This window comes from Vigna unguiculata, chromosome 4, assembly GCF_004118075.2.
Source record: "Vigna unguiculata cultivar IT97K-499-35 chromosome 4, ASM411807v1, whole genome shotgun sequence".
Lineage (NCBI taxonomy): Eukaryota > Viridiplantae > Streptophyta > Magnoliopsida > Fabales > Fabaceae > Vigna > Vigna unguiculata.
Window position 1 is genome coordinate 25299495 of NC_040282.1, and position 10287 is coordinate 25309781.

Below are 10287 nucleotides of genomic sequence, written 5' to 3' on the forward strand. Positions count from 1 at the left end.
TTTAACTTCCAAATAACTTTATCTTTTAAAAGATAACGATTATTTATTTTTTTAAATATTATACTTACAAAGTTATATATATACTTTAAATTATATTATTTTTTATTTTTTAATCAATTAATCATAAAAATAATAAAATTATATACATTTGAATATAATAAAATTAAAAAAAAAAAGTAAAAAAGCAAAACACTTAGAAGGAATGAATCTATTTTGAGAATATAGAAGAAAGTTTGAACAAATCAATTTGACAATGACACACAGGACACACACACGTACGCACCGTAGCTTCACTTTGTTAACTATGAACAATAATAACCGCTTGGCCATGAACGTGAATTTCCCCAACTATGAACGTTGTTGGTGGTGGTAGTTTCATCTTAAACACCAAATTGCTTTTCTATTTTCAATTTTATTTTATTATCAGAGACCATTTTTGTTGCAGCAGTGTGAAGCATCTTATGCCTAGTTTGCGAAGCATGAATCTTATTCCATAATGTGCTGCCAAGAAACGCTTTGTTTCTTCTTTGTTCTCCGATCCTTTTGGATATAAAAAACAGAGTTCCTTTGGTGCAAAAGAAAAGAAAAATGGCACCTTCGGGTTGGGAAGGAATGCTTCATGGTCATCACAAGAAGGAAGTGATTCGGATAGAACGTGAATCTGTTATTCCCGTTTTGAAGCCTCACCTTATCATGACATTGGCCAACCTTATCAGTATGTTTTTTCTTCTCAAACACTTTCTTTACTATCATTTCAATTGCTTAATTCACGTCTTTTTTTACACCCTTTTCTTTCTCTTTGTATTTTCTTTTCAATGTTTTAAATACCTACTATTTTATCAACAATCATTTTTTCTTATCTACTTTTTGTTCATTGACACTTCTACAGCTGATGGTAATGTATTAGTTGATGTAGAAGTGCTGATAGGATATTTGATCTTCTATATATTTTTAATTATCTTTTCACGTTGTGATAAATTTTAATCAATAATAAAGAATGTGTTAAAAAATATGATAGAAAAAGATATTAAATCACCTTAGTTATATCATTGTTGCTAACATATTCATTTATTTTTTACTTAAGAATGATAAAAGTTACTCGTTATTTTACCTTAATTGTAATACTTTTTCTTGGCGTGATTGTGAGCTCAGTGGAGGCTGTCCTAAATTTATGCACTCGGAATGGTTTTCTGGGTCTGTTTTTTGCATTATAGTAAGAGCTTGTACTTGTAGTTGTATCTCGAGCAGGTTTATGAATCTTGATTTATTTCTTTAGTGAAAATACTTGGCCTTAAATTCTATGATTCTGCTTCTTTTGTACTGTGATTTTAAATTGCAATTTAGCTACTGTTTCTGAAATTACCGAAAAATTATAAGCAAATTGTGGCAACAATCTCAGATTGCAATTTTAAGTGCTGATAGTTGTTGCAGTTCTTTCTAAGTATAGAAATTAAGAGAAAATACAGTGGATGAGGCTGCTGCTGCAATATGGTTGCAAAGACCACCAATATCACAATAATGAAACAGTTATTGTAGTTGAAACTATGATTGTAGTAGCAATTGCAAAGTTGTTAGCAATTGAAAACCATGCTCTCTGTACCATGTAAATTATTGAGTTTAATTTTCAATCCTTGATACAATGATAGTGTAAAACTTTTAAATTGCAATCAATTGAAAATATTCAAAATATGACTTAGAGTATAATTTGTAAGAACTACAAGTTAAAAAGGTTTGTAATGTGTAAACAAATTAGAAAACATAATAAATATAACTTTAAAGTAATTATCATTAAATGCACCAAACTTGCTAGCTAATGCAAAAACTGTTTTTATCCTATCACCATTCACTTCATGTAAAGTAATTTACTAAAAAAGTTAAAAACTATATCAAACATGAGAATTCATGATTGGATAACAATATAAATGTTAACTCTTTAAGTGCAATCTATTTAAATTCTTACTAATTATTTGGTGCAGCTGTGGTGATAAAAGTCTGCAGTTTTCAATCAGATGAAATAATACATGAACAACCCCCAAACCCTTCTTCCAAAACTTGATATTGTCTCTGTAGACTTTTGGGTGATTTGGGTATTATGTGCAGAACATAGTGCTGACCGAAATGAATTTTTGAAGCTCTGCAAGAGAATAGAGTACACAATCAGAGCATGGTACCTTCTACAGTTTGAAGACATGATGGTATTCTTTTCTTGACCATTTCTTGTGATACAACTAGTCTACTGATATGGTTGGAGCCTCATTCTTTTTTCTCACTTTTCTGTGCTTAAAAGCAAATCTATTCTCTCTTTGATCCTGTATCCGGGGCTCAGAAGTTGGAACAGCAGAAGATACCGAGTGAAGAAGTTGATGTTCTTGAACAGAATTTTTTGGCTTACCTTTTTGAGGTAGTTTGGATACTTCATGAATGTCCATTTTCTGCAGTTATCTATGGACATCTCATTTAAAGGCTAGGAAGTATAGACATGAAAATGTGGTAAATTTTATACTACAATGATATTTTGACACCCAAAAAGTTTACACCTATTTGATACTATGGTGAATAAGATTTAGCATAACAAAATGTTCAAGGACTGATTGAAAAATTCTGTGACTTCACGCAGGTCATGAAGAAAAGCAACTTCAAGATTACTACTCAAGAAGAGATTGATATTGCTCGTTCTGGACAGTATCTTCTAAATCTTCCCATTACAGTTAATGAATCCAAGGTTTGCAACAATATTCAGGCGTAACATATGTGCCTTTAATGGCACAGGTCACTTTGGATGTTTGATTGTGCTGTTAACAGTTGCTGATCTCTGTTTTGCTGATGTAGCTTGACAAGGTTCTTTTGAAAAAATATTTTCAAAAACATCCGCAAGATAACCTTCCAGATTTCCATGATAAGGTACTTTTGGGGCTGTTAAGAAGAGCATAGAAACACCCATCAGAATTATTAGTTTACTCGATTTTAACACTTTTGTGAGGGGAAAACTGACATATCCTGTTACTATGTAGTATATTATTTTTCGACGGGGCATTGGAATTGATCAAACGACTGATTTCTTTGTCATGGAGAAGGTGGACATGCTCATTGCACGATTTTGGTCATATGTATTAAGAATAACCGGGTAAAAAACAATCACATTAGAAAAATCATGATTTCTGTAGATGTAGCATGGGATGTTTTTTAGGTTATTTTTGCAGAAAACTTTAGCACATGTTCTTGCAGGTTGGAAAAGTTTTTCTACGGAAGGTCAAAAGGGTGTGCAATGGATCACAAGAAGGACAGTGAATTAGAGTCAGAAGATTATCAGGATGATGTATATGAACGGATACGTCTTGAAAAAATGCCATTGAGGTCTTGTTGAATCTCTGTGATGGTGTTGTTATCTTCTTCCCTTTCTGGAGTAGGACTTTTCATACTTCATTTACATAGCATTCATCGTTGAAGTATGTTTATGGCTGCCTCTTCTTGAAATAGCATTCACCACTCACTTTGATGCATTCTGCTAATTTAGATATGTGTAGTGCAAATCCTGAATGTCATTAGTTTCCACTTCATCAAAAAAATTTCACCTTTTGTTAAATATTAATAATGGTTATTTACTCTGGAATCATCACAGTTACCCGTAGTATGGCATTGGAAATTTCTAAATATTAACAGGAGTCCTACAATATAAAGTTTCAATACAGGTTTTTTTATCTGGAAATCCAACTACTCATTTGTCCGAGAAATGCACGTTGCTTTGTCTGAAAACTGCTGAGCTCATGCATGTAAAACTGTTTAAATCTTGAATGTTTGATTATCTTATCAGTCATGAATCTGTTTGCTAATTTTCAGAATCGGTAGTTTGCTGAACAAGAACACAATCCAAGAACCAACCTTTGATAGGATAATTGTTGTCTACAGGTAGTGTTCAATTGAATCTCTGATCTCTACTATGCTAGTTTGCAAAATTTTTTGATTTTATTAGACCGAAAATCATAGACCTGCTAAGAGATATAGTAAAAAGTTTGATGAAAAGTATCCCTCTGTATACCATTAGCAGTCTTTCCTAGCATTTCTAATCTATATGCATGCTATTTTGAGAGAATAAAATCCTTTAATTTAAAACTATTCTGAAAAATATCATATAAGTGCATTATGGTAAAAACAAGAATTTGAGTTATCTTCGGAGGGTTTGAGTACATACAAGTAATGCTTTTAAACTAGATGTAAAAAATCCATGAGTAGCTGTATTCTACTGAATTCTAAGTCGGAAACTGATTAATCAGGCCAGCTAGCACCAAATCAAAACAAGAAAGAGGAATTTATGTGAAGCATTTCAAACACATTCCAATGGCTGATATGGAAATAGTTCTTGTGAGTTACCTCATTTGTGAATCATTTCATCAACGTCCAATGGTTGTGTTATTACCTAATTACCTTTTACCCCAAGGTGCATAAGTGATGACTTGGTCACAACTTTTTACTTGACAGCCAGAAAAGAAAAATCCTGGATTGACTCCAATGGATTGGGTCAAGTTCCTTGGATCTGCTATAGTTGGGCTGGTTAGTTTTTCAATCACAGGTTTGAGTTTCTGTACTACAGTGCTTTTGATCTTTGCCATCTTGCACTAACGCAGTTGAAATGTTTTTCTCCATAGGCTGCTGTAGGTAGCTCTCTTGATGTGGATAAAGCTGATTTGAGGGTCATTGGTGCTATTCTTTCCACAGTAATTGGATATTTTGTCAAGACATACTTCACGTAAGCATGATAAACAATTTACACTTTCAAGAATGACTTTTTTATAAGTTTTTATACCTTAAAAATTTAAGCAAAAGTAAATTACCCCTTCGAGAATCAAAGTTACAGTTTATGTTTATTTTACAGAATAATGTACCAAATCATCTTGTTTCGGAACCGAGGAGTTTCTTAATCAAATCAGTTGTCAAATTTGATAAAATGACAAGTTTATGAATGAAACTCGTGTTATATTATCCAATTGATTATATATAATCTATACACACATACATAGATACAAAATTTCAAAAAGTATGGCTTAACAAGTTCTTGTTAGATGAATCTATGTATCCTCTGTGGCTTCTAAATGTTAACTTCTCATAGGTTCCAACAAAACTTGGTCCAATACCAAAATTTGATTACACAGTCAATGTATGACAAACAACTGGACAGTGGAAAGGGTACACTTCTCCATTTATGCGATGATGTCATTCAACAGGAAGTAAGTGCTAGCTTGATGTGCTTTGTGTAATTACATTTTTTTTTTACCTTTTTAAATTATTCCAATAAACTAGTATAGATGATTTTTTGTTAACTTGTTTTTGTCATTACACGAAAACAATTATAGGGCTTCAGATGAAAAAACTGTAACTGATAAATATTTGTCACCACATTCAATAACCATGACTGCCTAAAATTGGTCAAAGTTCATATGACCTTGCTAAAACCCAGCCTAAGCATGAAATATCAATTTCTAGTAGATCACGAACTATTACACTCATCCTTAGGTATTCCCATTACAAATGAGATTAAAAGGTAGTGACTCCCAAAGACTAAAATTATAAAAAAAAATGCGTTTTTATTCAACCTACTTATGAACCTAAGTATTACAGAGCATATATTAATGTTCTAAAAACTAAAAGAAACAGACTTAAGGAGGACTTGTAAGAATAAACCTCATTTTATAAATCAATTTTGTAAGATTGAGTTATACGAGATGTGTTTTGTGTGTGGTATTAGTGTCATATGACTAAGGGATTTGTAAGAAAATCTAACAGACTTCGACAAGGAATTTGGAATGTGTGATAGAGACTTTAAGGAGGAAATTACGAGAAATCCAAGTATGAAATTATGTTACATTCTAGCTTTATATTATGCTTAATCTTGTAGGTATACTTTTTAATCTGTTTTCATTGCTACAATTTTACATGACAGAGGCTTAAAGGAACTAACAAGTATATGTATATGCAGCTCTACCTGTTTTGAGTTTTAGGCCACCTTGTGATTTTGCTGCATGCAGCTATGCACACGCCTAACATATAAAAGTCATGCTGATCTTATGATCTTATGTGCAGGTTAAAGAGGTAATAATATCATTTTTTATTCTGATGGAGCAGGGGAAAGCTAATAGACAAGTATGAACATCAATATCAATTAAGCAATTTGTTTTCTCTACAATTTTTCAATTTTAACTTAGGAAACAAGAGTTTTGTACATATGGTAATGTGTATCAGGACCTCGATAAATGGTGTGAGGAGCTCATCAAAGAAGAGTTTGGGGAGAGCTGCAATTTTGATGTGGATGATGCAGTTCAGAAATTAGAGAAGTTGGGAATCGTCACCAAGGTAGATTCCCTTCCAAAGTGACTATGATTTTGGTTTGGTTAAGTATATAATGCTGCAATACTTCCATGACTAGTTTAATACTTTATGTTATCACTATGTTCAGTAACTCCGATTATAGGTTCAGAAAATACTGGTGATTTTGAAGCCTTTTCTTTTAGCCAATTGCATAAGTCGTTTTATTTAATCTATTATACACAAGCTGTGTCCATTTTATACATCATAGTAAGTTAACTATACCACTTATTTACTTTTTTCCATCCTATTTCTAATTCACCAATCAAGGAATAGAAGTTGTGTTTAGCATGATAGAGGACTAATTGATAGTATAATTTTGTTTATTTGACGCTTCAAATGTATATGTAAGAGTACATTAAATGGTAATAAGAACTTTTAGACATCTTGTTTGTGACTTTATGGTTGTATTGTGTGTATCTTAAGTAAATATGTTCATAAAAGTGGGAGATCACTTTCATTGTTGTTACCTAATATGCTTGATCAGAAGATTAAGAATTTACTTAACTGAAAGCTTTCCTTTGAATTCAGGATGTCATTAACCGATACCAATGCGTTGGGCTGAAACGGGCTAACGAGATCATAGGCACCACCACTGAAGAGCTTGTCCTCAAGGCGAGGCAGGGAAACACCTCTCCTTGATGGTGGTTTGGGATATTTGTCAATAATCATGTTATGTCCCATAAATTCACTGTAAAACTTCCTCATTCTTCATCTCCTTTTAAATCTTTGCAATGTTCCTGAAACAATTAGTAAACAAATAAAGTCTTGGTCAGTTTCATTAGTATAGTTTATTGACATTGGTAGGGAAATTGGATCTATTACCTTAAACCCCATAAAGGTGAACCTGCGTGGCCAGTATTTGTGTTTTACACTCCTTCATCCCTTGCCCCCCAAGCTCACATGTTTATGCTTCAGAAATCAAAACCAAGATCAATAGCATAGCAAACATTCCAAGATCTCGTGGTCGCGTTTCTGAATAACATCTCAAGTGCAGTTTAAAAAAAGATTTGTACAAAGCTTTAAAATAAAATCTATTTTAATGTCATTTCAATATCTACTACTATTTTCGTCAGACATTTCACAGTTTGATTTAGGTGACCCGTATGATCATAAAAACTGTAATCCTATCATTACGAAATCTAGCATAGGAGGCACATGGTTAACTTCTAAATAACAGTTTCGGTCAGAATCTAGCAAGATTTTGTGAATTGCATCAAGACTGTTATCTACGTACGTCCAAAAATGAAAAGAACAAACGCTGAAATGAAAAAACAAAAGAAAAGTGCATAATATCATGGCTATAATCACTCAAAGGACTCACAAAAGCTACCAAAATAGTATAGAATGTATAACATCAAATGTGTACAAGCTGAAGCTACTATAAATAGATTTCATTTTCTCATAACCAAATACGCCATGTCCACAAATTTCCTCAACATCTAAATGTTATGAAAGCAATCCTAAAGCAGTCTGCATTGGCTACAATAATTGCAATGCAGCTGCAGCTATGAATGAGAATCACAATTTAAAGGGTTGATGAATTGGTTAGGAATTAGAACTATGAAGTTGAATCAGAGCATATCTCTTGATGAACCAAAAGCCTTGCCTTGTTAATGTTATAAAAGCAGAGGAAAATATGCTCCTCAAGATCCTCGACCTGGTGCAAAAACCCCTGGTGACTCTTCCAGAGCTGCTTGATAACTTCCTGCACAAGGTACCTCTCATTCCCTCTCTCCAACCCAAGGCTCACCAAAACTTTGTCCCCCTCCACCGCCGCGCGCAGCCGCGACACCAGGGCGTCGATCGTCCCGAGATCGTTGCTCAACACGTAAGCACATTTGGCAGCAGCATGAAGCTGCCTCAGTCTCGCAAGTTCCCTCTTCTCAGAGGCACAAACCGGCAGAGCGAAACCGGCACCACTTCCAGCAATTGCAACCACAGCATGCACCGTGGCGGCGACGGTAGCGACAATCACGGCAGCTGCGACCACAACGAGGCAGACGGCTGAGCCGCGGAGGAGGCGGCGGGAAAGGCGGAGACTCCTGAGCGATCTGGCGGCGCGGCGGTCGAGGGTGGTTTTAAGGGCGGAGAGGTCGGTGCGGATAGCGGAGAAGGTGTGGGAGTCGGGGATGGGGTTTGGGAGCGTGTGGAAGGGGTGGAAGAGGTCGAGGGCGCGAACGCAGTCGTTTTGGGAGGGGTGGGAAGGGTCGAGGGTTCGGAAGAGGTCGAGAAGCGGCGCGTGGAGGGCACGCGCGCGAAGGACGCAGTGGTGGAGGTTGAGGCAGAGGTCAGAGGCAGCTTCGGTGTGGTCAAAGAACGCGGAGAAGAGGCGCGTGAGGCTCTCGGGGTTGGAGAGAGCTAGGGCTTGCTGGACGCGCTCGCGTGTGGGGTTGAGGTGGTGGACATGGGCCTGGACGTTGGAGCGAATCTCGGAAAAAGACGTGGTGTGCACGGCGCGGTAATACGCGTCGGAGATGTTGGGTGTGCCATCTGCGAAACGCAGCGCTTCGTTAGTTAAGTGAAGAAAGAGTGAGTGGGGTTTAGAGTTAGTTACCTTGGGAAGGGTTTTGGACGGTTGAGGAAGAAGGTGATGAGTTGAAGGAGAGACATTTGAGCATTGTAGAAGGCATTTAGTTTTATTGTTAGCAATGAAGTGTATGACAGTGCTCTTCCACAATTTAAGAGAGTGATGCTTCTTCTGCAAGTAACAAGTAACAGAAGGGTGGATGGAGGTTAAAAGCGAACAGGGTAATCTTTTGTTTTCTGGAATACTATTCACTCTTTTCATTGCTCAAGGACCACACAATACAAAAAATTTACTAAACAAATAGGATTCTTTGTACCCTCCGGTGACTTGGGAGATGGATTCAGCCATTGAATTTTGTGTGTTGCGGGCAGGAAGCTATCTTCTGTATAAAGGGATTTTAGACTAGTATATTTCTTTTACATTGTTTTTCAAGCAGGGGAGAGAAAAATATTATAATTAAATTTAAAAATAATTATAATTCTTAATTTTTGAGTTAAACATTAATTATATAATAAAGTATTAAATAAATATGAATTAAATATGATTTTCGTTAATAACTTTTAATGTGAAATTGAAAACAAAATTTATGTTAAACTGGTATTTTCATATTGTTAAATAATAGAAATTAAAATGTATTAAAATTTAATATTTGAATGAAAACTAATTCTGCATCAAAGTTTTAAAATATATTAACCTAATAAATATTGATTTAGATTATTATAAATAAATGAAGAATGTAGAATATAAAATTTTAATATTATATTTGTTTTGAGGTTTAATTAAGTTTTAATAACCCATAAATATTGATTTACATTATTATAAATAAATGAGGAATATAAAATTTTAATACTATATTTATTTTTATGTTTAATTAAATTTTAAGTCTTTAATAAATGTGTTAAGTTAAAGTTGCAATAAACTTTTGTCATATATTACGTGTAATTATAAAATTATAAAATTATAAAACTATAAAATAACTTGTAGTGAAATTCTTAAAATGTGACAAATTATTGAATATCGTCCCTAATCAAAATATGTATGATTATATAATTGTACTATTTTTTTAATCAATGTACTTAGAAGAAAAACAATATCTGAACAATTATGCATGTGTACACTTAGTTACGCGTGGCAAAACAAACTCGTTTTAACCCATTATTCGTCAATCGAAGAGAAAATGGGTTAGACTCATCACGTTTTGCAACCTTAACACATAGTTCATCAATTCACTTAAAGAAAACAAAATATTATTTACTATGTCAATGTGTCAACATGCATGGGTTATGAGTGGCATGTATAAGCAATCTCATCCATTGAAAGTTAAACACACATCTTATTCCATCTAAGGTCCCTTTTGGTCAGCAGATCTTCTCTATGACATTGATAACTCATGGTTGCAT

The 10287-nt window shown here is 34.3% G+C and overlaps 2 protein-coding genes across 3 annotated transcripts; one reads left to right on the forward strand and one right to left on the reverse strand.

The window, feature by feature from the left end:
* The first annotated feature begins 409 nt into the window (after positions 1–409).
* On the forward strand, positions 410–7141 carry LOC114181188. Of its 2 annotated transcripts, none has more exons than XM_028067561.1 (15): positions 410–715; positions 2101–2195; positions 2288–2401; positions 2618–2722; positions 2830–2901; positions 3012–3124; positions 3226–3354; positions 3838–3906; positions 4272–4359; positions 4477–4548; positions 4644–4744; positions 5105–5222; positions 6076–6135; positions 6235–6345; positions 6889–7141. In XM_028067561.1, exons 1-15 carry the CDS (start codon positions 589–591, stop codon positions 6997–6999), a joined length of 1485 nt encoding a protein of 494 aa, XP_027923362.1. In that variant the 5' UTR covers positions 410–588; the 3' UTR covers positions 7000–7141. The 2 variants fall into 2 exon arrangements, with proteins under 2 accessions (XP_027923362.1, XP_027923363.1); XM_028067562.1 differs by having other exon boundaries at positions 6076–6084; positions 6889–7071.
* A 728-nt stretch (positions 7142–7869) lies between these two features.
* On the reverse strand, positions 7870–9241 carry LOC114181189 (UPF0496 protein At3g19330-like). Its single transcript, XM_028067563.1, has 2 exons — positions 8915–9241; positions 7870–8850 (listed from the first exon to the last, which is right to left on the reverse strand). Exons 1-2 carry the CDS (start codon positions 8988–8990, stop codon positions 7919–7921), a joined length of 1008 nt encoding a protein of 335 aa, XP_027923364.1. The 5' UTR covers positions 8991–9241; the 3' UTR covers positions 7870–7918.
* Between the last annotated feature and the right edge of the window lie 1046 nt (positions 9242–10287).

Bases quoted from the DNA above. Each gene is read 5' to 3' on its own strand.
- LOC114181188 (XM_028067561.1), top strand. From the start codon at position 589: ATGGCACCTTCGGGTTGGGAAGGAATGCTTCATGGTCATCACAAGAAG. The intron at 2,196-2,287 runs GTATTCTTTTCT...TGTGCTTAAAAG, and splicing joins TACAGTTTGAAGACATGATG to CAAATCTATTCTCTCTTTGA. The intron at 2,723-2,829 runs GTTTGCAACAAT...TTGCTGATGTAG, and splicing joins TTACAGTTAATGAATCCAAG to CTTGACAAGGTTCTTTTGAA.
- LOC114181189 (XM_028067563.1), bottom strand. From the start codon at position 8,990: ATGCCTTCTACAATGCTCAAATGTCTCTCCTTCAACTCATCACCTTCT. The intron at 8,851-8,914 runs GTAACTAACTCT...TGCGTTTCGCAG, and splicing joins CGTCCAAAACCCTTCCCAAG to ATGGCACACCCAACATCTCC.